The 27607-nt window shown below is 38.5% G+C and overlaps 3 protein-coding genes across 4 annotated transcripts; 2 read left to right on the forward strand and 1 right to left on the reverse strand.

The window, feature by feature from the left end:
* The first annotated feature begins 1380 nt into the window (after window positions 1-1380).
* Window positions 1381-4181, forward strand: LOC116005075 (subtilisin-like protease SBT1.4). Of its 2 annotated transcripts, XM_031245305.1 has the most exons (2): window positions 1381-3578; window positions 4000-4181. In XM_031245305.1, exons 1-2 carry the CDS (start codon window positions 1389-1391, stop codon window positions 4039-4041), a joined length of 2232 nt encoding a protein of 743 aa, XP_031101165.1. In that variant the 5' UTR covers window positions 1381-1388; the 3' UTR covers window positions 4042-4181. The 2 variants fall into 2 exon arrangements, with proteins under 2 accessions (XP_031101165.1, XP_031101164.1); XM_031245304.1 differs by lacking the exon at window positions 4000-4181 and having other exon boundaries at window positions 1381-3998.
* Window positions 4182-4423: 242 nt separating this feature from the next.
* On the reverse strand, window positions 4424-7901 carry LOC116004570 (ruBisCO large subunit-binding protein subunit alpha-like). The gene is made up of 8 exons (XM_031244676.1): window positions 7740-7901; window positions 7439-7637; window positions 6688-6809; window positions 6314-6521; window positions 6065-6210; window positions 5667-5973; window positions 5084-5535; window positions 4424-4953 (listed from the first exon to the last, which is right to left on the reverse strand). Exons 1-8 carry the CDS (start codon window positions 7794-7796, stop codon window positions 4666-4668), a joined length of 1779 nt encoding a protein of 592 aa, XP_031100536.1. The 5' UTR covers window positions 7797-7901; the 3' UTR covers window positions 4424-4665.
* A 14431-nt stretch (window positions 7902-22332) lies between these two features.
* On the forward strand, window positions 22333-22791 carry LOC116004066 (transcription factor PCF1-like). Its single transcript, XM_031244002.1, has one exon. The coding sequence runs from the start codon at window positions 22333-22335 to the stop codon at window positions 22789-22791; it is 459 nt and encodes a 152-aa protein (XP_031099862.1).
* Window positions 22792-27607: the final 4816 nt, after the last annotated feature.

Consider the following 27607-nt stretch of genomic DNA (forward strand, 5'->3'; position numbering starts at 1 on the left):
TGGCAATTTTTTAATCATCACGAATTTTACTATACAAATTTGAACACCAAAATCTGTAATTCTCAGACTTTGCCAAATTTGCACATTTAGTATTAACATTTTTTCACATTTAGTATTAACATTTTGCATATTTATTATTAAAAGATTGTATTTGCGAAATTGCAAAAGTGCACTACTCTTATTAGGGTTTCGATTTTAGAGTTTACGACTGAATTTTTTATTTTATTTGGTTTAGTGGTTCACTTTTTACTGGTTAAGGTCTAGCATTTACGATTTATATTTAACATTTAGCTTTTTTCCTTGATTTTATAAAATTTACAAGGCTTTCATATTTATTTTTTTTTGAAATCTCAAGGCTTTCATATTTAGTTGTTAAAGATTGCATATTTAATTGTTCAAGTTTGCATAGTGAAATTGATGATAATTACAAAAATGCCACCACATTTATAAAAAAAAATTGATCAGATCCGTCGATTTTTTATAAATGTAAGATTGTAATTATTGGTTCTTGTTATACCATGGACCAGGGTCCACCTTAACAATTGTTACACCATAGAGTCAAGGTGGACCCTAATCCCAAATTGTGTATTTTTAGTATTAGAATTGTAAACATATCTAGAATATAAATTGTATTTCTAAGTGTGAGAATTTGTAAATATAATGCAGGGTAATCACAAATTGTGAAGTTTTAAAATATAAATTGTGAGCATTTAGTATGTAAACTGTGTATCTTTGGATCCTGGTCCACCTTGCAAGGTGGATCTAAGTCCACAGAATAATTTGCCTCTAGGAAAACTCATCCTTTATAAAAGGAAAAAAGGATCAAATTGGCACCCAAATCGATTGGATAGTACAATTGGGTCCTCTAAGTTTAAAAAAAATGTATCTTTTGTAAGCTCTCAGTGTATGCTAAGTTGTGTCATCTGAACACAAGGTATTTGGCTATTCACTCATTGATTAATTGAGTTTGTTTTTTCAAAAAAAAAAAACTATTATATTATATTATAATCTTTTATCGTCATTCAATCTCATTTTAAATGATGTTAGAGGAATAGCTATAGTTTTTTCAAACTTATGCTTTTAGCTTGCTAAAAGGTGCGGGAACATGGTCATTCATTCCTTAGTCTTGGAGGTCTTGTCCAAGCCTAATTGTGTGGATTAATTTTTTGTCGCTTTCTCTTCTATTGTTTATGTTTTTGAGCTAGACTCTAGTTAATATAATATTTAGATTTTGTTTCAAAAAAATAAAATATTGTATATTATATTTTATGTTGGAAAAGCTGTGCTGTACTGCTTAGCTAGCTCGTTAGCTTCTTCAATTCGGCTCTATATATAGCCACAGTCCGTGTGAGAAAGGCATCCTCATCATCATCGAATCATCAAAATACATGCATAATATAATGGATGTTTCCTGGAGGCTCGCTCCAAGCTCCTTTGTCTTGATATTCTTCTTATGTCTCCTTTCAGTCTGCAGTGTTTCTGTTTCTTCATTAGAGGAACCAAAGGGCTTCATCGTTTTCATGTCGAAATCCGAGAAGCCTCAGGTTTTCTCTACCCATCATGACTGGTATTCATCCATCATATCTAAACACTCATCATCTGAGCTGTTGTACACCTATGAACATGTTGCCCATGGGTTTTCTGCACGCCTCACTCCCTCCCAAGCCTCTGAACTAGCAAACGTTACGGGCGTCATCTCTGTCCTTCCGGATAACCTCCGCCAGCTCCAGACCACTAGGTCTCCCCAATTCTTAGGCTTAACTACCCCCTCCTCTGTTCTGGGCCCTAGCTCTGATTTCGGAGCTGATATTATAATCGGTGTTCTGGACAGTGGAATCTGGCCGGAAAGGCGTAGCTTCTCCGACAAGGGTCTATCCCCGATTCCTGACAAGTGGAAGAACAAGTGCGAGGTTGGTCCAGAATTTCCGGCGACTTCATGTAATGGGAAAATCATTGGTGCTCGTGCTTTTTACAAAGGCTTAGAAGCTGATGAGGGAGAGCCAATAGTTGATGAACCGTTATCGGCGATAGATATTGAAGGGCATGGCACACATGTTGCGTCTATTGCAGCTGGATCTGTTGTTGGCGACGCTAGCTTTTTTGGACTCGCAGAGGGTGAAGCCAGAGGCATAGCCACAAATGCCAAAATAGCAGTTTACAAAGTCTGCTGGCTAGGAGGTTGTTCCGATTCCGATATTCTCGCTGCGATGGATCAGGCCGTTGCAGACGGTGTGCACGTGCTTTCGATTTCCATTGGGGACGAGCCTGCGCCGTACAGTGAGGATCCCATTGCAATTGGGGCTTTTGGTGCGGTGCAGAAGGGAGTCCTCGTCTCCTGCTCTGCTGCAAATAATGGCCCCCGTCTATCTACTTCCGACAACAATGCGCCATGGATTTTGACGGTCGGTGCTTCCACTATTGATAGGGAATTCCCGGCTGTGGTGACACTAGGGAATGGCAGGAGCTTCACCGGCACCTCCTTGTACTCCGGGAGCTCAGCACCGACCACAAACCTAGTTTCACTGGTCCACGGTGAAGAAGCCAAAAGCTATTTCTGTATTTCCGGAGAACTCGACGCTTCAAAAGTCAAGGGGAAGATCGTGTTTTGTGAGCAAGGAGACGGTACTTCCATTGTTGATAAAGGAGTTGCTGTAAACCAGGCTGGTGGAGTAGGAACGATCATTCCTAACCTGCCTGACCAAGGCTACGAGCCTAACGCCAACCCTGATATGATTCCCGCGGCAGTCGTTACCGCAGCCGACGGAGACATAATCTTTGATTATATAAACAAAAATCAATCGCCAACTGCCAAAATTGTATTTAAAGGAACAGTAATCGGAAATTCTCCGTCTGCACCGCGTGTGGCAGCTTTCTCAGGCCGGGGGCCCAATAAATTAACTCCTGAAATTCTCAAACCAGATGTGATTGCACCGGGAGTTAACATCCTAGCGGCCTACACTGGCGCAAAAGCACCCTCCGATAACATCATGGATGATAGAAGATCGGAGTTCATGATTATGTCCGGCACCTCCATGGCATGTCCTCACGTCAGTGGATTGGCCGCCATGCTTAGAAAGCTCTATCCAACTTGGAGCCCTGCTGCCATCAAGTCTGCGCTCATGACAACTGCTTACACTCTGGATAATTCCGGAAAGAGTCTCATAGATCTTCACACTGGAGAGCCATCCGTGCCCTATGCTCATGGATCTGGACACGTTGATCCATCCCACGCAGTAGATCCAGGTCTAGTCTATGATGCCGGAGTTGATGATTATGTGGATTTTTTATGTACCATTGGGTATGACAGCAAGGAAATTGCGTTGTTCCTGCGGAATTCTCCTCTGGTGGATTGCAGCAGGCGGGATTTGGATAATCCAGGCTCTCTAAATTACCCTTCCTTTGCAGTTTTTTTCAAAAAGAATCTCCAAACTGTGAAGTACAAGAGAAGTGTTAAAAATGTGGGGAAGGTGAAGAATGTTGCTTATCAGGTAACACTGGTTACACCCCCAAATGTTCGTGTGAATGTGTCACCGAGTAGGCTGGTGTTTAGTGACAAAATCGATACACTATCTTATGAGGTAACTTTTGAAAGCATTCAACAATCTGATACTTCATTCGGGTCTTTAAAATGGAGTGATGGGACGCACCTTGTTACTAGCCCAATAGCGGTGATTTGGGAAACGCCTTCAGTCTCTCAACTCTAAATGTGTGCACCCATGAACCTAGTTTATTCCTATGTAGTCCATGCAATTATGTGTGATATATATATATCCTATCAATAAATAAATGTATGTGAAAATGGGCATAGTTCACTGTTATGTAGCCCATATAATGAATTAAATCCACGCATAATCTATTATGGTGGAGGACAAATGTTTTTATGATATTGTTATTACTATTGTAATATATTGTCATTAATACTGTATATGTTAGCTTAAATAATCTGTACGATCAAATCGACAACTCTTAACTCATATTATTTTTGTTTATTTGCTAAAGAGGCTTATTATAGATTGGATTCCTACATACATACATCTCTGAAATTTTATGGATACATGGAGATAGCGGGTGAAATATGTGCAACAAATATCAAGGATCTGAAAGCGAAACATGTGTAGGTTGCTCTGGCTGAATCTGATTTAGGCTCTTCAATTCGTTTTGATTAGGGTCAAATTTTCCACCAAATGGCGAGGCCACAGCCATCTTGCAGAGGCTGAACAAAGAACCGGCAGCTCGGTGGTCGAGCTGAAGAACAAAACGTCATTCCCTGTTTAATGGTCAAAATGCATGATTTCTTGTACTCGATTGCTGCAGAACAACAAAAAGTTCTTCACTGTTTAATGGTCGAAATGCATGCATGCTTTTCTTGTACTCCAGTAACCAGTTTTGTTGAGCAAAGCAGAAATTAGAATTATGGAATGAATTTTGACAGACGAAATAAATTGACTTTATTACTAATTCTACAGTCAACTCAAAACTATGAAGAACCGGAGGATGTTTAACTCTGACTCACATACACCATCATCATCTTCTCTACTAAAGCTAACATTTGTGTGCTAGACAACGATGTGGCTAAAAATTCTCAAATCAACAAGTCCACAAAAAGAGCACAGTTTAATAATCAGAGACCCAACTGCCCCAAAAATTCCTCTGAGATCATTCATCTCACACGGTGAGCCCTTGTGGAGCTGCGGGTGCAGGTGCCTTAGGTTTCGGCTTCTCCACAACAATGGCTTGGGTGGTGAGCACCATTCCTGCTACTGATGCAGAGTTCTGCAGAGCGCATCTTGTCACCTTGGCTGGATCAATAACTCCGGCTTCAACGAGGTTCTCGTAGGTGTCGGTCATTGCATTGTAGCCAATCTCCCATTCACTGTCCTTCAGCTTCTCCACAACTACCTCACCCTCAACCCCAGCATTTTGGGCTATCAAAGATGCAGGTGCTAATAATGCCTGCAAAGCATGCATATACAAATTAAAGATTAGGACTTTCTTTTTACGGGAGAAGATTCCATGTTCTTTCCATATACATTACAGTAGAAAGATAAATGCACAAAGAATATGAAAATCAAGCAATCTTTACCTTTTGCACAATGTCAGCACCTAATTTCTCATCTGCATCTTCAAGCTTGTCCTTAATTACAGGAACATGAGTTGATAGATGAACTAATGCAGCACCACCACCAGGAACAATGCCCTCCTCAATAGCAGCAAAAGTTGCATTCTTTGCATCCTCAATGCGGAGCTTGCGGTCCTCAAGCTCAGTTTCTGTTGCTGCTCCGACATTAATTACAGCAACACCCCCGGACAATTTGGCAATTCTCTCAGCAAGCTTCTGAGAATCGTATATTGAATCTGTTTCATTTAATTCCTTTTTAAGCTGAGCAATCCTTGACTGTATCTCATCCTTTGAAGCAGCATCAGCAATGATGGTTGTTGAGTCCTTTTTAATGGTCACTTTTCGGGCAATACCTAGTGCTTCAACCTGTGTGTTCTCCACAAGCAGTCCCAAATCACTAGCCTGATACTCAGCTCCTGAAAAATGCAAGCAGCAGAAAACTAGTTAAGAAACATGGGAAATGGCTAGACCCTATCAGCAGTAATAGAGCATCATGCAAAAAACAATACTTGAGAAGTAAAATATGTCTTCAAAAAAGTTCAAGCACCTGTTACAATGGCAATATCTTGAAGAAGTGCCTTTCTCCTTTCACCAAAACCAGGTGCTTTAATAGCAGCAACATTCAGAATGCCTCTCAGCTTGTTGACAACAAGAGTAGCCAAGGCTTCCCCAGTAACATCTTCAGCAATAATGAGAAGTGGAGCTCGCAATTGAGTGGTTTTTTCTAACAAGGGAATAATGTCTTTGATTGCAGAAATCTTTTGATCTGTAACTAAAACTCTGGCATTCTCAAACTCAACAATCAATTTCTCAGGATTGGTGACAAATTGAGGGGAAATGTATCCTCTATCAATCTGCACGAATTCAACATTGGGATCAATTATAGGGAAAACACAAGTAGAGAATGCCATAGACAAGATGCATTCTTATTATTGGTTTACAAACCTCCATTCCCTCTTCTACATGGACTGTAGTTTCAAAGGAAGATGATGACTCAATAGATAACACACCATCAGGACCAACTTTGTCAATTGCATCAGCAATCATGGTGCCAATGTCTTCATCATTTCCAGCTGAAATTGAAGCAATTGCTGGACAAAGAAACGCAAAGAAATTTGGTTAATTAAGAACTTTTTGTAATCCAATAAGAAAGTTACAATTCTCATCAGGGTTAAAGCATAACAACCCTATTACCTTTAATATCATCTCGACCTTTAACCGGTCTAGCTTTATTTTCAAGCTCGTCCACCAAACCCAGTACAGTTTTGTCAATGCCCCTCTTTATGGACACTGGGTTTGCACCAGATGTAACACTCAAGAGACCAAGTTTAATCATTTCACGTGCAAGAACTGATGCAGTTGTTGTTCCATCACCAGCTGAATCATTGGTTTTGCTTGCAACCTTCATAATAAATTCACAATTAGACATACAGAAAACAGATTAAGAGAAATATAAAAGTAAAAGAAAATGAACAGCTACTTAGAATATGCTTTCATTGACAATAGACACATTAAGACATAGCTGACTATGAAAATCAAGTCAAATCTAGGGAAGGAAAAGCACCAACCTCCCTAATAAGGGCTGCACCAGCATTTTCCATAGCATCAGCAAGCTCTATAGCTCTAGCAATTGTCACTCCATCATTAACAACTTTTGGAGTTCCAAACTCATCCAACACAACATTCCTCCCTGTAGAAGTAAAATAAAAGTTTTACAAGTTAAATTATCTTCATGAATACCTTTACACCTGCTGAGTGACAAACTATGTTATTCTGCTCGTAATGCACAACTTATGGTAACAAAATTCTCTGTAGTAAAACATTTGAACCTGAAACAACATAGTTCCACTATGATAAACTATGAACTTTCTTTCATCTCCATTTTAATCCAACAGTTGCAGTTCGGAGCAAGTCAAGTGCATTTTGTCTGTAAACTGCAGTAGACACGATCTAAGCAGCTGTCCTCAACCCCCCCCCCCCCCCCCCCCCCACCCCAAGCTGGCTACTGCTTTATCAATCCATTTCTTCCCCCAACAAATCCCCAATTTTCATGTCACTCAAAAGAAATACATTCCTTCCAATAGGACAAATAGCTTTTTCCAAATCTCACAATTACAGGCCATTGCAATATGGTCACACCAAGCTGACAACCCCAACAGATAGCTACACAAATGTAACTCAAACACTGTGAAGCCTAAGAAACACGATTCTTCACACTACCTCAATAACTAGTACCACATAAAACAGGCAATCCTATATAACACAAGGTAACAAGAGTATAAATTCATTACACCAAAAGACAAGGGAATGAGCAATTACCCCTGGGTCCAAGAGTGAGTCCGACGGCATCAGCGAGCTTATCGATGCCGGCCTGAAGGGCGGCCCTGGATTTCTGGTCAAAAGCAATATCCTTCGCATTAGCCCTCACCACAAACCGATTCTTCGAGTTGGACGGCTTGGGGTTGAAACTCCTCCTCCCTTGCAGCTGGCTAGTCCTCCTACCACTCCTCAAACCCCCCTGCATCAACATGCGAACAGATAAGCACAGTGTAACCTGCTCAGAACGAAAAGGAACAAACATCGATAATCACGAAAAGAGAGAAATGAAAGATAGGCGTACTCGATTGGAAGGTGAGGAGAGGATTGAGGCAGTTGAGATGGCGTTTGCAGAAGCCATTTCTGACGAGGAGTTAGGTTGCCTGCTTGGTGCGAGACTGAGAGATATGATTAGATAAGGTTTTATGAGACGGAGGTTTTGGTGAGTGTTAGCTAGGGCTTAAAGAGACTGAGGATTGCTTCCAGAAGATTCTTTGCCTTCCAGAACCGAACCGTTCAGAGAGGGACAAAAAGGTCGGGTCTGTCCGAGAGTCCGAGGGCCTTCTGGCAAGACCCATCCTGAGCCGGAACATCCGGTTCGGTTCAACAGAAATGGACCGCATAGATTTTTTTAATTTTTTTTTTTTTTGCGAAACAAAATGGACCGCATACATGAGCATAAATTTTAGGTGTTTCATTTGTCGTGTTTAGTTGTAATTTAGAAAATTGTTTTTGTGTGTTTGGTTCAGCATATTAAGCATATTTATATGTTACACACAACGCATTATTAATATGCACACATCAATTGCACAGGCGTATTTTTAATCTGTCCAATTAATCTCATCTATAGATTTATTTTTTTTAAATGGATGAGATTAGTTCTCATGGGAATATTAGTTCTCATATGATCACAATCAAGTTCTCGTGCGACCATGCAGTCAATCATCATTAGATATGCATAAATAGTTAAATACACCACAAAGTGTTCAAAAATGCATCATTAGGTGTAATGTTGTGAGGTGCATTTTTTTTTGTGTGGTGCATTAGTACATTCCTGAACACTGTGTGATTGCATACCTAATGGTGACTTCGCACTAGCTGCACGGGAATCACTAATCAGTTTCTAAAGCTCAGAAAAACTTACGAAAAGAGAAAATGAAAGAGATTGCAAAAGAACCCTAGGGAAGGACTCAACTTTATCGCAAAGATTCCAGATCGTCAAACCTCCATAAACACTAGGGAAGGACGTGGATGGATTCTACAACAATATTTTTGTCAAATTCTAGATCATTTTCACCATCTTTATACAACTTCACTAGGCGTAATGTCAACTTGCAATATGAGCCTGCTTTGTATTGCATATGTGGGTTGAAATCTCCGTTATGCATAGCTCGTGATAGTGGCCAAAAAGCCTTTAGTTGTCAACAATTGAATGTTAGATTACAATTATTGATATAAAAGTCATTTGGTTATGCGGTTAATTCATATGAGGTATTTTTAAAAACGAATTCGTGTTATATATCATTAATGTAACATGAAAATGGTTGTGAAGTTTTTGTATTTGTTGATGATATTATGATGAATGCTCAAGTTCAAGAAATTCCAGTCATTGATTCTAAGTCAACAGTAAATGCATTAAGAGATTTGAATTGTATTATTCAATAACTAAGAGATGATATGTCATATGTCCAAATAGAATGGGAGAGAGTTAAATGTCAACAGGTGGTGCTACTAAAGGTGATGATGTGTATAATGGTGATAGTAAATATGAAGGTGTAAATGTCATTCCGCTGAGGATTGGGGCTATGGCACGTATTTGTGTGAACTAAGAAATTCTAGGCACTAAAGCAATTGAATTAACTAGAATCCAAGTAAATGATAACTAAATAGGGAAACAAAAGAAAAGCAAATTAATTAGTGAATAAACTGTATGATAATGAAACGGGTCAGATTAGGGGTATTGTAATCTTAATGCTCTAGCAATCTCAGAATTAGGAAAAGAAGAATTAACCTGGGGATTTATGGACAATGCACACAAGAATTCAATTCAACTACTTTCGTAATCAATAAATAGAATTAGGCTAGGATTGCCCCACTTTCGTGATGCATCAATCATAGTCTTAAGCACCTAAGCATTGTAAGCCCCCAAATTACCCCTATTCTCATAGTAGGAAAAATCAGGTTGAAATTGGTAAGGTTCAAGGTCTTCAACCAACTTTCGTTGTAATGAATCTCTCTCCTAAACTAGCAATCAATTATGGTCATCAATTAATAACAAGTAGAATTCAATCCTCAATTCAACATAAACCCTAGGTTAATAATTCAATCCCTTTATGCAATAATCACAATTCGAACATCAAGATTAGCAATAGATTCCTAATCTAAACCCATAAACGAACTACTCACTCATTATTAAAGTAAACAAAACAAAGCAAGAATGAAATATTGAAATCATAGCAGCAAATCTAAGAAATAAAATAATAAAAGGAAGAACTTTACTAACAATCTCGAAGAGTAAATCCAATCAAAACCACGATTCCAAGCTTGCAAACGAATTCAAGTATGTAAATCTGAGCTATTCTATGCTATGGAAAACTCTAAAGAGAAAGAAAAATGTGTTGAATTGAACTAGGGCCCGGAATCTCCCAAAAACAGCAAAAAGCATCATAAAATACTAGACAGCAGCAGGGGTCACAGGCTCCCTCACGGCCGGGATCGTGACCGTGAGGTGCAGTGCCCCGCTGCTGTCCGCGACGGGGCTCACGGGCAGCCTCACGGCCGTGAGGTGGCTTCTCCGTTTGCCTTTTGACTTCTTTTGTGCTCCGCTGCTCCTTTCCGTCCTTAGGTCGATTCCTATGCTTCCGAAACTTGTCCAAGATGTCCAAAAATCCTTCATTTGCTCCTCGTTCGTGAGTAAACTAAGCTTAAGCAAATGTAATACACAAATGAGTCTCAAATTCACCAAGGTAAAGAAAATAAGCAACAAAACCAACTAAATTGTGGGGCAAATAATAGTATAAAATCATATGTATCAGGTGATAAGGAAAATTGGTCCAAGATGCTTAGAGGTGTCGAAACGGACCGGCGGGGTGAGACCCGCCAAAGCCTGCTGAAAAGCCGGCCAAAATACGGGCCTAAGGGAAGCTGCCCCACCTTAAGCTCGCGGGCCTTGGCGAGAGCCCGCCAAATTTTAAATATTTTAAATTCAAATAAAAACTAATATAAAAAGAATAAATAAATAAGTAAATATATATATATATATATATATATATATATATATATATATATATATATATATGGTTGACTTCATATGAGACAACCTATCTAGATGAGAAATAGGGCATAATCTTGGTCATAGGATTTAACAAATTAATGGTTGAGATTTTCTAGAAAATTTGAGAGGTTGGACAAGGGAATTAATGATGATCTTTTAAACAAAATAGAAAATAAAGGCAAAGATGTAATAGTGTGTTCAGTGTTGGTACGAGAACTTAGGAATAATCTGAATATCCCTCTCCCACTCTGTCGATTATGTGCAGTCGAACCACACATTCAATCTCCATCTTCTTATGACGGTAAGCAAAGCATACTTCGATGAGGCAAGGTTGGATCGACACGGCGAGAGAAAAAATGACATGGGGTGCGATCTCGTACAGAACGTAGAGGTATGTTTTCATTGTCTATGATTTTTTTTGGCGAAGGTAAAAATGGAACCTAGGTTAGGGTTTCGGGTGCGGATGAATGCACACATCACTGTTTACTTTCAGGAGATTGATGATTATTTGTTAAGGGTTTGATGCTGGTTGAGTAAATGGCGGTGGTGTTCAAACTAGACTAGGTTTAAGTTGCATTTGTATGGCCTATTGGGTTTTACACAAAATTGAGGTTTGGAAGTAGGGTGGGAAGACGATGGTGGGGGTGTAAACTAGGTAGACAGCGAGAGTAGATGGTGTGTACAGTTTATGCTGCCATTTTTGTTTGGGTGTTGTATGTTGTCAAAGCTTGGGTTTCTTGGATTTTTCAGTTTCATGTTTACGTTCACCCTTAGCAGTAGTTTTCGCTGAGAATGTGTGTGCACGGTAATGTGTGCATATTTGAATTCTGCTGTGTGCATACATGTGCAATCATCTTGGGATCTAGTAGTTTTTGTGGTTTGTTTTAATTATGCATACTGTTTGTAGGGTATGATTAGGTGAATAATTTTCTGTTTGAGAAAGTCTTAGACTTGTTTTTTAGGCATCACTGTGCATTGTTACCAGTAGCAATGTATTCATTCTTTGTTTGTTAACTTGCAAGTGCAAATAGTGGTTTGTTTGAGTTTGTGGGGAGTTGTTTGTGCTATTTTGAATGTAGCTATGTGTATGTGTGCACGTCAATACATAATTGAAGAGGTTTTGGTTTCCACTACATAGGTAAGAAATGCCAGGTATCTAACCAACCCCGACACGTCACACAAACTGGGTGAGATGATGATTTTGTTAACCGCCCAAAGGATTCTTACAAAGGCTACAAGCAGACCCAACATGAAATGCTCCAGAATATGAGTTAATTGACGATGATGATGATGATGATGTTTTTATTTTGCTTCCACATGAGTTCATTTTGTAATTGAAGTAGTTTGATGTTAGGTTATTTAGTAATGGTTTCTTTTGGGGACAATGTATTTAGTACTAGAAATGATAACAGTGAGTATGGAACATGTTTAATAAGTAGTGCACTCGCCTTTTTTGGTTCATGCAGATTGCCCCTAAAATGATACCCGTTTACATAGCGTAAATACCTAATGAGTATGAATGGCACAGGGTCCATAACTGGGGTGCACACACTCAAGGAATTTAGTACCGGTAGAGTTTGAAGTTACTAGCATAGCTTACTGAAAATAGGTGCAAACGATTGGCCAACAATGGGGTGCACACATCCACTGCCAGGAGGTAACAATGACATGCACACCCTAATGCAAGTACGTGCACACACAGGACCAAAATTGAGGTGCACACATCCATCGACTACACAACATACGAGTTTACACATGGGTGCACAACCTCTCGTTAGCAGTGCACACGCAAACGTAATAGTAATATGTGGTGGAAAAAACGTCAAGGATAGACGAACAACTAGACAAAATTATTCAAAGTAAACCCACAAATTAGGGTGTACGCACCCAAATATTGTGGTCACGCACCCACAAACACTAGACCAATCAAGTTTAAAATAATCTGGCACCCTAACATAAGTTGGTGCACACATATGGCCAACAATGGGGGTGCACACAGCCACTAACTTTACAAGCCAGGAGTACGTGCACACACATGGACCATATATGAGGTGCACATAGCCTTCGACTAGACAACACACAAGTCTCCACATAGATACACACGATCCCTCAAGCAAGTGCACACGCAAAGGTTACAGTAATACGTTAGGGTAAAAAACATCAAGAATAGAGGTTTAATTATTCAAATTACACCCATATTTTTTTTTAAAGGAAAAGTACACCCATATAGATAATCTAAGTTGCATAAAAAAAATTTACAGTCTCAAAAGCATAAACTATTAAAAAAGTAACATTAAGCCTTTAACGGGCAATTGCGACTATCATGATGCACAAATTGGTGACAAGTCTTGCACTCTTGTGTGTGTGTGTGTGTACAAGAGCTGATAGGCCAAGAATTGATTCCATTTCAGCGCATACTCTAAGAAAAAGACCTGTTGATGCGGCGGCTAGGATCCGATCTCACTTTCCGCTTGACGAGGGATTAAGCCTATCTGCCTTCATTAAAGTAATAAGATTACACAGCATTAGAAGCAGTTTCCATCTGAAGGATGGATGGTTACACTATCCTTCCCCACTCTTTGAGTCGATGACTGCTAACGAAATTCCTAACCCACTCTTTGAGTCGATGACTGCTAACGAAATTCCTAACTTTGGACCTAGAGTCTTTTGTCACTATATATATATATATATATATATATATATGTATATATATATATATACATATTGATGGTTTTAACGGATCGGGTCCACCATAAACCGGATATAGGATGCCGAGCTAGGCTAAAGCCCAAACAATTACAAGATGGATATGAGAATCGAACCCTGGACAAAGGGTTGAAAATAGGGACTTGGAACCACTAGACCGTAGTATTTGTCGTGTTTTTTTATGTCCGATGGATACCCGAGCCCCTCTATTTATACTGTCTCCCCCCCTCTCAGATTCGCCCACGCGTACGCTCTAGGATCTCACTCCAGCTCCTCGCGCCACGTGGTCCATGCACCGCAAACCTCACCACACGATGACCTGCACGCCACTACCCCAGCACGATGCCCTACACGCCACCACCCCAGCCCCCCTCCCATCGCACCGCCGGCGCGGAGGGGGCGCCAAGTCTCGGCCCGGCCACGCACCAGGTGCGCTGGGCGCGCCATGATCGGGCGCTGCCAGCGCGCCCGTCGGCAACCACGTCGGCATGCCGGCGGCACCCCTGACCAGCCGGAGCTTCGCTTTTCCATGGACCCCTCAACCCGGCCCATGGTCACAAGCCCAATACATCAAGCCACCCAATATCCCCATCACGAGTCCCCCACTTCTTTTAGGTAATTTATTCTTAAATGAAGTAAGAACAAGTCTTCTAATCCCAATCAAATCTAACTATTCAAGGAATGCCCTGAATTTAGGAACTACCTCCATTATCTAAAGCTCACTTCACTCTCCCAAAGTATATTGCATCCTCACACCTTGAACCCTAAATTCCTTGTGCATTGCATCACACTCTAATCCCCTACCCCAACTGCCGCCGCCGCCATACACCGCGAGACACCGCACCCCGCAGCGCATCGCCGACCGCGCAACACACCGGACGCCCGCCGACCAGCCGCGCCTCGCAACGCACCGCATCTCAGCCGACCAACCGCGCCCGGCACATTCGCAACACACCGCACGCCACCGACCAGCCGCGCCTCGCCGCCACAGCCAACGTGCCCCCGTCGCCCCACGCCCGTTCGATCTCCAAGTCGTCGACCACGCCCTCCTCCACGATGCAGCCGAACTCAGCCCCCGAGCAGTCTCCCGTCCGTGCCGCCCAGCCGACCGTAGCGGCCTCCTCTCCGCACCCCCTTCTCGTCTCATCGCCGCCACAAAACATATATATATATATATATATATATATATATATATATATATATATATACACATATGTATGTATATATACATACATATGTATGTATATATATATATATATGTTTTGTGGCGGCGCCGGCGTGTATGTTTTCCTCTCGTTTTTACTTTTTTTTGTTCGCATTGTGAATTTTTTTTCTCGTGGGTGTGTGCATCGTTCAATTGTTGTATTCCCGGTGGTTATGCTCGGCGTTGAGGGGCAATGTAGTCATTTTTTTCTCAATTTTGGGGGTGATGTGTAGATTAGGGTTCATGAGATGTTGGGTTTGTTCCAATTTTGGGGTCTTGGGCATATTAAGGTATAGATTCTTTGTTTGAGGGTTGGGGTTGAGGGGTTTTGTCTCAATTTTGGGTGACGGGCAGAATAGGGTGGATGGGGCTCACATGGATGTTCGAAAGGTAGGGATTTTGGGCATATTAAGGTGGATTATTCATTGTTTTTTTTTGGGTCAATTATGGGGCTGACAGACTGTTTAGGGGTCTTGGGCTGGGATAATTTAATAGCAGTTTCATCATATTCCTGAAACAAAACAATTAGCAATTCATTTTAATTGACTGAAGCAATCAACATCACCAGCTAAGCATTGTAATTAATCCTTGCAATTAGCAACACATTTAAGCTTTAGACATTAATACAGTGTACACTCGCAAACCTAATAGCCTCCGTCGTTTTCCTTTTTGCGAAACCATTCGCCTTCGATCTGTGCATATCTAACAATCTCCATGGCTGGTTCTTCTTCCAAGCGGTCTAAGCGGCTTAGGATGAGTTCGTCCGGTGGTGGTCTAGGTATTCCAATTTTAAGTTGGTTATGTGTTTTTTGTATTCTTATATTTGTTGTTTGGGAGGTGCTTTTTTTTTTTTAATTTTTTCTTGTTTGGGTTTTGGTCTGTTTTTGGGTTTGTACAGGGTTTGGCGGGGGGGGGGGGTTGCAGTGGTTTTTTTTTAACTAGTTTGTTTTTTGTTCCATCATTGGGTTTGTACAAGGGGTGCGGCAGTGAGCAGCTGGGGCAGGGGGATTGTAGGTGTTTCTTGTTCGTGGTTTTTTTTCCTGGTTTCTTTTTTTGTCCAAAGTTGAGTTTGGACAATGGGGGTGGTTTGCGGCGAGGAGCGGCGGGTGTAGGGGCGTGTGGGTGTTTTAGGATAGTTCATTACTCGGTATTCTAATCTCCAAGATGTTTTTGTGGTTTTTCATTGAAACCTTGTAGTTGAACAAAAAGAGTTCTTAAGGGTTCTTCTGGTTTCACAAATTTGGTTAGAATATTGGGGGTTATTAAATCCCATGTTTGGTACATTTTGCATATCCTTGGAATGTAAGTTTGGGCAATGTGCATGAAGAAATGGACAATATTGGAAATAGTTTATGTTTTTTTTTTTTTGTGTTTAATACATTACACTGTACTCTTTTGGTAGGTAGGTGCATTGTTTTTGTTGTTGCATTTTTTGGGTCTATGCATTTCAGTTATTAAGAGTGTGCATTCAATCTGTATGTGTATTTGTTTCGTTTTTTGTTTAGTTCTTTCATGGTTGATGGTGCGTTTTACCTCGATGCGTGTTACACTGTTACTTTACAGTGAGCAAATAGTATTTAATAGTGAAATAGCTTTTGTATTTTTCTTTTTAATTTTTGGTTATTTGTATTGTTACAATGGGCATTTTTTCATTTGTATTTAAAATATTTTTTTGGGCGTCAGGGTGTGTGTGTGTGTGTGTGTGTGACAGTGTGGGCGGGTGTGTGCATGGATAGGTTTACTCTTATATGCTCATTTCATATTTTAGGATATTCCAAATATGAAATGCATAATAATATAGATTTTTTTACTTAAAATAATTGAATTAGGTCGAGCTTGTGTTCTGAAAAGGGAAATACGGAGTTAAAATAAGAAGTTTAAAGCCCAAGAATTTTTTTTATGTGATGACACTTCTCTGTTAAATATCATTGGGTCACTGTATAATTTTGGTATGTGATCTTCAGTTTATAAGTGTGTGCGTTCAGTATATATGTGATTTTGATTTATTGTTGTTTTGTTCTTTCATGGTTGATGGTGTGTAGGAGTGGGGGTGTGTTGAAATATGACACCTTTTGAATTAATGGATTTTGGAGAACTATCAACTCCTGAAGTCTAAATTGAAATACCTATGCATGAGTCTGTGAGGTTAATTGAAAGGCCATGAATTTGTATTGTTGAAGGCAATGATTGATTTTTTTTTTTTTTTGTATTATCTATTTTGGGATATAGAAGAGTAACAACAAGTGTTTAGCTTCATTTGACTATGTATTGACATAATGTGAATATCTTAATGATGGATCCCTAAAATTATTCAAACTCTCAGATTGTCTTATTTCCTTTTGTTTCATTTGTTTTATTGAGCCACATGCATTTAATGTAGTTCATTTGGTTAGCTTAAATCATAAAAAATCTGAAATTTGTTTTTCATCTTTTTCATTTCCTAGTTGACCATCTCTAACATATATACTGTCAGTGATTATTTCTATTCATTACTTTAATTTGGGTGTTTACAAATAAAAATCATTATTAGCATTCCAAAGTTATTAGTATTATTATGTCATTGAAATATGGCAAACTAAAATCATTATTAGCACTCTAAAGTTATTAGTATTATTATATCATTGAAATATGACACGTTTTGTGTTGTGAAAAGGGAAGCCTCATAGTTAAAGTAAAAAATTTAGTAAAAATCATTGGGTCACTGTGTAATTTGGGTCTATGCATTTTAGGTATTTAAGTGTGTGTTCAGTTTGTATGTGATTTTGATTTATTATTGTTTTTGTTATTTCATGGTTGATGGTGTGTTTTATCTTGATGCGCGTTAATTTACAGGGAACAATGTTAAAGTTGATCAAAATGCAATGGTAGTTAGTATGTTTTCTGACGTTTTTGTATTTCCCCCGATTGTCTTGCCTCCTCGTGTCCAAGCATATCCGCCTTAGGATGATTCAGATCATGGACTCGCAAATCTTTTTTAGTTTTATTACTTCAGTTTTCACTTCTCAAATCTTACTTAGGTTTATTTTTTCTTCTTTTTTTTTTCTTAATGAATGCTAGACTTTTAAAAATCCAAATAATACAGGCATATTGTTACATTGTCTAATTTATTGGTTTATTTATTAACTTCGTCGTTGAATTAACTACGTCGTATGCTAACGCACAATTGTGTCCGTCCACGTGAAATGGCTCCCAAATTCTCAACTTGTGTTCGTGTTCAAAATAACGCACACATATACCGTTGAATTCGCTCATGCGCGGTAATTACACTACTTGTTCAGTGGAAATGCACTCACCGTCAACATGTTACGCACACACTAACATGTTAGGAACAAAAAACTACGACTACTGAATACATGGTTATTTATTAATCCCGGTTATAAACTTATCTCCCCATCTTTGTACTAGTAGTCTCGATCAGATTAACGCACACATCTACCACCGACGTTGCACATACACTGTAATTACACTTCTTTGATTTCATTAGATTTGTTTATGGTATACGTTCGCTTCAGTATAACGCACACATCTACCACCACTATTTCGCACAAGGGCATTAAATTATTCGTTCAGTGCACACTCCATTTACCACACATGCACACACTTCCACTGAACACTGCCTATTGAATGTTGGTTTACAATAGATGGTTGAGATGGGATCTCATGATCTCATGATTCTCATCTAATAGGATATATTCAGGGACAGGGTAGGACGGGGAGAGTACTCCTCATCCCCATCGGGGAATTAAATATTATTACCAATCTCGCCCTCGTACCCGCCGAGAAATTAAATATTCTTCCCATCCCCGTCCCCATTCCCCTATTTTTGTCCCCATTCTCATCCCCGTCAGGGCGAGGAGTCTGGTTCCTCACCGGGTACGAGTACAATTGACATCCATACCTACAATTGCACCTATGTTCTAGATGCAATGTTTTCAATTGGAAACATCTATATTTCTCTTCCCAACTACAATGCCACAGAAAAAGGACAACCAATCACACATTTCACTCTAACTCTCTTGCTCTCATTCTTATAGAAGTGGATATCCCACTTGTGATGCACTGCATATTTCACCATTGCACTCTTAAATTGTGTTGCATATTCAAATAACAATCATATCTCTAAATATGGATATTCACATTCTAGGTTATATGAGGGGAATATGAATTTGTTATGAGTTGATATATGTTCCCTTTCAACGTTTTCTTCAGACTCACAAGTTGGTGGATCAATAGAGTCATAGTAATAATCATCACTACCATAATCAATAGTTGTTGGATCAACAACATTTGCCTTATCTTTGGCCTTTATTACCTTTGCCTTTGCCTTCGATTGTGCATTTGCCTTACCTTTTCCTTTCCAATTTCCTGCATATTACCATCCCTATTAAGGTCCTCTTCTGCTGCATCAAAACCAACATCAAACTCTTGTGTAACCCCTTCATTAAGGTCTTCATTATCTTCAACTTCCATCTCATTTTTAGCTTCATAATAACTTTCAAAATAAGCATCCTCTAGAGTATGATCAAATTATTATAAACTACATTTTGTTTCATCATCTGAATGAATAGGTACATCTTCATATTCATCTTCAACCTCAATATCAGCTTCGCCATCTACTTGTCCTTCATAAATAGTATCAACATTTTTAGGTGCATGTAACAAGAAATCAGGTACCACTTCAGCTTTATCAATTCCATGATCTACAAAGATATCGCATTTCTTCCACTTCTTTGCCAAAGTAATTAGGTCTAGAGTGGTTTGATCATTCCATAGACATATGAGTTTCTCTAATGGTTCATGAGCTGCTTTATAGTATAGAGATTTAATGTTCCTATCTTTTATATACTTGACCAAGTGTGGATATGAGATCAAATCTGGGTCAGTTGTTAACTTCATCACCTCACCATTTATATATTTTAGCTTAGATTGTTGTACAAAATTCCCACCATGGTGGACCACTAATTCAACACTTGTCCACATGTATGCAATAATTTAGTATGCTATTAAAAGATGTTTTAGACAAAGTAAGGTATAAATAGAACCCTACCCAGTAGACCAAGCACACTACAATTGGACCCCATTTGCATTAAAAAGCAGTATAATATAGCATGATATATAGAAATCGTAAAGCATTCAACCACATGTGCAATAAAATACTCAACAATTCCACTATGTACGACAAAGAAGGACCACATTTTTTAGTAAATCAAAAACTTGCTGACATTTTTCAATACATATTTAATAAATACAACTAATCAAGTACAAACAAGAAGGTAACCTAATCCCCACAACCATAAACCATACAACACCGAGGGTGTGTTTGGTTTGCACATGGAAATCAAAATGAGAATCAAATACTTGGTAATGGCAATGAGTTTTGGTGAACGTATTTTGCATGTTTGGTAAAGAATGATTAACAATATTGCTGTTTGGTTATGTATGGTCCTCTAATGGAAATAAAAGTTTTAAAAATACTAGAACAAAAAATTGACAATTTATTCTAAGAGTCATTTCCATTTCTGGTCCTACTGTTATTGGGACATTGTCAATTTTCGTCCACTTCATTAATTTTTGCCACAATGCGGCCAGTCTTATTTAGTCATTGTCACTTCTAGTCCACCGTTAAAATTTTTGTTAAATGGCCATCCAAAATAGGGGTATTTTTGGTCTTTTCATGCTTTGCTCATATACTTGACCCTTTGCAGTGGTTTTCCTTACACATTTTCATCCAATGAAGAGGTCCGACGAAAGCCATGTGAGCCACATTACAAACCCATGGCTTTTGCCGGACCTCTTCATTGAATGAAAATGTATAAGGAAAACCACTGCAAAGGGTAAAGGAAATGATCAAAGCATGAAAATACCAAAATACCCCTGTTTTGGACGGTTATTTGACAAAAATTTTAACGGTGGACTAAAAGTGGTAAGGATTAAATAAGATTGGCCGCAATGTAGCAAAAATTAATGAAGTGGACTAAAATTGGCAATGCCCCAATAATAGTAGGACCAAAAATGGAAATGACTCTTATTCTAATATAAATACATCAAAAACACCAATATGAATAAAAATAAATAAAAACAAAAATATAAAATCACTAATCCAAACTTAAAAATCAAATTACCTATTAGGAGGGAGAATAATGGAATGAAACCCATATTTTATTAGGGAATGAGTTTTCTAATTAATGGGGTAATCAAATCCCATAACAGTGTTATAGAAACCTGTCAACCAAACAATAAGAATGACTTTGATTCTCATTCCTGATAGCTAAACCCATGAACCAAACACACCCCGAGTCTTGTACAAAAAACAAGGACCCACAACCATATTCTTTGTATTTCTTACAAAAATTTAGTATTGTAAGACCAAAGTATCAAAATTTAGTATTGTAAGACCAAAGTATATAGAGACAACTTACTTGGATTTGAACTAACTTGGGATCGCCAATGGTAGAATTTCGGACGTCACTGGATTTTGCACTTGAGGGGTCGTCAATGGATTTCACTCTAAAAAATTTTAAGGTTTTAGAATAGAGAGACAAATAGTTTTTTTTTTTTAAAGGGGAAATGGGATATTAAAATGCCACATGTAAGCCAAAGACCTTGTGGTTATGTGGCACCTAGTGTTTCGATTAACACTCTCACATGAATGATGTGAGTGGGTTCAAGCCTCAGTGGAGTCAATCATTGACCAATAGGTTGAGATATTACACAACATATTTTAATTTTTATTATACTACCACCTTATTCCATAGTATAAATTGGAAGAATTGCATAGTATTGGTTCATTCAGGGACTTAAATATAGCTTTTTTAGTTCAATGGCCAAATTGCAAATTTTGTGTACTTCAGTGACTTATTTGACCCTTATTCCATAGTATTATTATTATTACACATCATATTTTAATTTTTATTATACTACCACCTTATTCCATAGTATTATTATTATTACACAATATATTTTAATTTTTATTATACTACCACTTCTTCCTTTCGCATTCCCAATAATTTTATTCATCCCTATCAAACAATGTAATTAGAATTTCTATTCTATTCTCATCTTATTTTTTTACCGAATTCTAATTATTTTCCCCCTAATTCCTTTCTTTCAATCAAACGCCCTATAATGAATATTCTTACCATTGTTAATTTACATTTTTTTAAAAAGATAATACGATATATATAGCACTTTTACAATATTCTCTATATTATATGAACTAATATGCTCTAAATAATTTTAAAATTAATTATAATTTTTATTATTTTTCTTCCACCAATAAATTATTGATATTACAGAAGTTTTACTTTCGTACTCCTATATTCACTTTTTACACATTTAATTTACATAAAAGCCACTTTGTAATCATAATCCATAAAATATCATAAGAGAAATTAGTTTAAAGTAGGACTTAAACTACATTCAAGAAGGAATGAGGGAGGATAAGTGGATAAGCTTATTGTTTTTTTTTAAATAAAAAAAAAAAAAAAAAAGTGGCCANAAAAAAAAAAAAAAAAAAGTGGCCAATGTACCATCAAATCAAGGAGAGTTGTAGTAATAAATTGTCACCCTCCTTTTTCAGACTTGGGGAGAGTATATTTTCTTGGAAAATGTTTCATGGCAGTCCCATTTTTTCAACTACCTCTCTCTCTCTCATTCTCACAGCTCTTCATCTTCTCATTTTCATTCACCACCTCGGATAAACCCTAGCTATCAATGGAGCCTTATCGATACAATGCAACACGTGAAGAAGATGAAACTTTCGCCTTACCATCTCCATATCCCCGCCCATTATCATCATCCTCAACGCCTGCTCCGCTCGCTCCCGCCCGCCCCGTCACCAAGAAGAGAGGCAAGGGTAGCGGGCGGCGCGTCCGCCTCCCCGCCCTCTGCGCCGCCAGGATTTTCCAGCTCACGCGGGAGCTCGGCCACCGCACCGACGGCCAGACCGTGGAGTGGCTCCTCCACCACGTCCACCCTTCTGTTTTCCCCTCCAGCTACGCCGCCGCCACGGAGGACCTCTCCGCCTCGCCCTCGCCGCCTTACTACCCTCAGACTCCGGCGGCGGCGCCGGAGACAGAGCAGGATGCGGTGGGAGCGACGTCGTTTATGGCTCTGCTGATGCAGGCGGAGAAAGGGGATTTTGTTGTGCAACAAGAAATGGGTGATTATTGAACAGAATTTGGAAAGTTTTTGGGGCCCGTTTTGGATATATGTGAATGTTTGTGGGCCTGCTGTGTTATTATATGTTTTTGTTGACACAGTTTGACTTGACTTGACTAGAACTACAAGTCGCGATTTTGAACCTAGTACTAGTATGTACTATAATATTTGCATATGAATCAATGTTAAAAAGATATTATGAATGGAGTATTGTGATTTTAGATATTATTTCAAAATTTAGAATTTGCAATTTGTCTATAATTTCTTATAAAAATTCTAAAGTGCAAATCATAAATACTTGTGTGGTTATGCATCAAATACGATTATATAAGATATTGTGGTCTAGTGGCACCCGGTTACACTTTTTGTAATAGTTGGCTGAAAAACTGAATGACATGACCAAATGTAATATAAAGAGTTAATGCCCAAAATAGTCCTCCGACTATGACTTTTTCTTAATTTGGTTCCTTGACTTTTAATTGCACCCAAAGTGGTCCCTTAACTATTGAATTTTAAGCCAAAATAGTCATCTGTTAGGTTTGGCGTGAAGTGGGTGTTAAAATTAAGGGTAAAATCGGTAATTCAAAATTTCCACTCCAATTTAATAAATTTACAACCTCATTTCAGCAGCTTGTGCAAGTTTTTCTTGTTTATCGTAGTAATTAAGGTTGTTTATTATAGGGTTAAGGTTGTTTTTCGCAGTAATTAAGGTTGTTTTTTTGTAGTAATTAAGGTAACCATGTCTGCAATGTTGTCTTCTGTTCTCTCCAACATCACCGATTTTATTGTTCACGAAGGCAACGGCGTGAAGGGTCTTGCCGACATGGGCCTCGAGACACTTCCCAAACAATATGTTCAGCCGGCGGAGGAACGGCTCACGACCAGCTAGTCATCGTCGACGACACTTTCCAGTCATTGACATGTTGAACTGGGGGAGTGATCCGAAGGTGGGTGACCTGATCTCTGAGGCGGCGGAGAAGTGGGGGTTCTTCCAGATTGTGAATCATGGAGTTCCCCTTGAGGTTCTGGAAGAGGTTAAGGTGGCGACTTATCGATTTTTTCGGCAGCCGGCGGAGGAGAAGAACAAGCATTCCAAGGATAATTCTCCGTCCAATAATGTGAGAAATGGCATAAGATTTACTCCCCAGGCTGAGAAAGCTTTGGAGTGTAAAATTTATCTCAGTATGTGGGGTTTTTCTCGTCATCATCCAAAAAGAGGGTTTCTTTATCATTTAATTTCATTCTTGAATGGAGTTAAAGAAAGGGGTTTTGAGAAAGAATTGAACCTCATGTTTGGCATCCCACAATCTTTTCCTAGTGAGTTTGTGGTACTGATCCAGAATATCCATAAGCTTTCAATTGCAAACAAGAAGGAATTCAAGAAACAATAACAATTACAGTTTCTTTAAGGAAAAAAGTTAAGCAAAAGAGATAGATACATACGGGGAGCTGAAGAACTCATGCATCTTGCCAGAGCTGCCGAAGATGATGGCCGACACGCGTGCATCGCATAGAACGTTGATCTCTTTAGCTTTCTTGAGCATCCCATTTCTCCTCTTGAGCATCCCATTTCATGAGAAACTACGACGCCTTTATCAGAAGACTATTACAGTCTCTAATGAAGACTGTTACAGTTTCTGTTGCCTTCTCTTTGCTCTATCTCTCTCTCTCTCTCTCCCTCCTCAAGACTCGGAGTAACAGAGTCCAGGGCGGATCTGTTGTTGTTGTCGCCGTCGCTGAACAGCCGGAGATTCAGACCGCCATCCGGCATCCCTGCGTCAAACTACTGTGATTTGCGTCGTCGATCGTCTAAACAAGAAACAAGATAAATTGTCCATTTTGCCCTTCTTTTTAACGGCATATTCACGCCAAAGCTAACGGAGACTATTTTGGCTTAAAATTCAATTGTCGGAGGACCAGTTTGGGTGCAATTAAAAGTCAAGGAACTAAATTAAGAAAAGGCCATAGTCGGAGGACCATTCTGGGCATTAACTCTAATATAAATTACATAGTCATGCACCTAATTTGAACATTTTAATAGTTAAGGACAAAATGTAATTCATGTATAATAGTTAAGGGACTAAAAGTGAAATTTTCTCTAAATAGTATAAACATATAGTACGAGATTTTTTTGAAACCATATATAGTACGAGATGAATGTTATTAAACATAATGTATCAATGAGAACGTGGTATTGTATTGAATAACAAATCAATCCTTTATAGAGTCTGAGAGAGAATATATATATACATGGCAGAAGTACAGAAAGAGTAGGATACTAAATCATAACATGACTTGAGTACGTAGAGTCCTAACACTTCCCCTTAAGCACAGGGTAGACTAGCAACCTGTAACTTGTCTCTAAGGAAAACAAACCAAGGTCCAGGAAAAGCCTTGGTGAAGATGTCCACTAGTTTATCCTTAGTTGAAAAAAAAATGCACCTGAATATCCCCTGCAACAACTTTGCCCCGAACAAAGTGGTAATCAATCTCCACATGCTTAGTACGAGCATGAAAAATGGGATTGGCACACATGTAGGTGGCCCCAAGGTTGTCACACCACAATTGAGGAACAGAGACACTAGTAATACGAAGTTCACGCAGAAGGGAAACAACCCATGTAACCTCAGCACACACATCTGCAAGTGCGTTGTACTCTGCTTCAATAGAAGACTGGGCAACTGTTCTCTGCTTCTTACAGACCCATGAAACTAGATTCGACCTAAGAAACACAACAAACCCACTTGTCGACTTACGATCTTCAAGGCAGCCAGCCTAGTCAGAATCAGAAAACGCATGCAACTCCCTAGATGGTTGGTTCTTGGTTGTGATTTTCGACAAATACTACATGTGATTCCTAAGGGAAGAAGACAAGACATTGTTAGGGCAAGTATAAACTTTTCATATCTTTTAAATAGTTGTAGTGTGTTAAGATTGACTAAAAATTTAAGATTACAAAGAGTGGGAAATGTTGATACCTTTGAAGAAATAGATGTTTTTTAAAAATGGATTGTTGTTGTAGGTGATGGTGAGATATGTGTGACTAATGATGGTTTTGCAAATATAGAAATCCCGAAAGGTAATTTATTACAGCCCCAAGATGATCCAATTGCAACAATAGTTAATACGGAGTAGTACAATATATTCTCTATGTTTTCTTTTGGTACTTGTGATTTAGAAAATTTAAATGGGTGTGCTATTTTAGCACCAACATTGGATGTAGTTGATGAGATCAATGTGTATATGAGTAGCTTGAATTCAATTGATGGTAGGACGTATTTCAGCTCTGATTCTGTTTGTCAATCGGATTTTGGTTCGGATACATTGACCCAATTACACACTCTAGAGTTTGAATGTGTTAACATGTTCAGGGATTCCAAATCATTCTCTTAATTTAGAAGTGGGGTCTCCAATCATGCTTTTACGGAACATTGATCATTCACTGGGTTTGTGTAATGGCACGAGATTGGTTATTAGTAAATTAAGAAATCATATTATTGGAACAAAAATTATGTCAGGAAATAATTTGGGTACTCGAGTTTTGATCTCGAGATTGATATTGATTTCATCATATCCTCAATTGCTATTTAAGTTTCAAAGGAGACAATTCATTCTAATGTTATGTTATGCAATAACAATAAATAAGAGCCAAGTCAAAGTGTTTCGAATGCTGGACTACTTTTGAAGAAATCTGTTTTTGTACATGGACAACTGTATGTGGCTCTATTTTAGGCCAAAATGAAGAATACTATTCTTCAACATCGTGTACAAGGAAGCTTTTAACACTTTGTAAAGTTTAGTATTAATGTTTAGTCTTTTTGTAAAATTAATATTAAGTATATTTAAATTATTTTGTAATATTTGAATTGCATATATTTTTATGTTAAGTTGTGTATTTTTGAATAAATAGTATTATTGTAATATTGTTTAATATTCATCACGTGCATCACACTGGTAGCATACTAGTGTAAGTTAATGAAATAAATCACAAAATAGATTTAAATGATTTACAGATCGAGTTAATACCCAATATAGTCCTCGACTATAGTGGTTTTACTCAATTTAGTCCTAAATGACTTTTTGTGCTTAATTTAGTCCTCGACTTTGATGGTTTTACACAATTTAGTCCTCTTATTAAAAATTCTGTTAGTTGACTGTTAGAAATAGGGTCATAATGGTAATTTCTAATCATTCATCCCATTTGGGATGATTCCTTATTCTTCCCCTTATTCAGATCAACGCAAAAATGCAAATTTTCATACCAAATCAACTTCAACTCTAAATAAATAAATACAGAGTAAATAAATATTTGGGTATAAAGATTTACATTTTTGCGTGGATTTTAATAAGGGGAAGAAGCAAATGGGACGAAGGATGAGAAATTACCATTAGGACCCTATTTCTAAGTGTCAACTAGCAGAATTTTTAACAAAAGACTAAATTGGGTAAAATCATCAAAGTCGAGGACTAAATTGAACACAAAAAGTCATTTAGGACTAAATTGAGTAAAACCAATATAATCGAGGATTATATCGGGTATTAACTCTTTACAGATCAGTGTGTCTTGAGTGTGGACCCACAAGTTAAGGCACTTAACGAAATCTTATTATAGTAATATAGTTATTACAGATTGACGACCGTTTACTTTTTGTTGAGAGATTTCTCAAATTTCAATTCAATCCGACGGTCCAAATACAAAGCTGAGATCTTCGTCCCCTCCCTCCCTCCCTCCATGGCTCCTCCATCTTTCTCTCCCCGCCATTGTTTCCCTCAAAAAAGGAACGCCATTCTGCCGGCATTTTCACGTCCCAAAACTCGACGGACTCAC

Source organism: Ipomoea triloba, chromosome 14 (genome assembly GCF_003576645.1).
Source record: "Ipomoea triloba cultivar NCNSP0323 chromosome 14, ASM357664v1".
NCBI lineage: Eukaryota > Viridiplantae > Streptophyta > Magnoliopsida > Solanales > Convolvulaceae > Ipomoea > Ipomoea triloba.

What these genes read in the sequence shown, in the direction of transcription:
- LOC116005075 (XM_031245304.1), top strand. Translation starts at nt 1,389, where the DNA reads ATGCATAATATAATGGATGTTTCCTGGAGGCTCGCTCCAAGCTCCTTT.
- LOC116004570 (XM_031244676.1), bottom strand. Translation starts at nt 7,796, where the DNA reads ATGGCTTCTGCAAACGCCATCTCAACTGCCTCAATCCTCTCCTCACCT. An exon ending in ATGTAGAAGAGGGAATGGAG is followed by an intron (nt 5,974 to 6,064) that starts GTTTGTAAACCA and finishes GAATTCGTGCAG; the next exon opens with ATTGATAGAGGATACATTTC. An exon ending in AGATATTGCCATTGTAACAG is followed by an intron (nt 5,536 to 5,666) that starts GTGCTTGAACTT and finishes TGCATTTTTCAG; the next exon opens with GAGCTGAGTATCAGGCTAGT.
- LOC116004066 (XM_031244002.1), top strand. Translation starts at nt 22,333, where the DNA reads ATGGAGCCTTATCGATACAATGCAACACGTGAAGAAGATGAAACTTTC.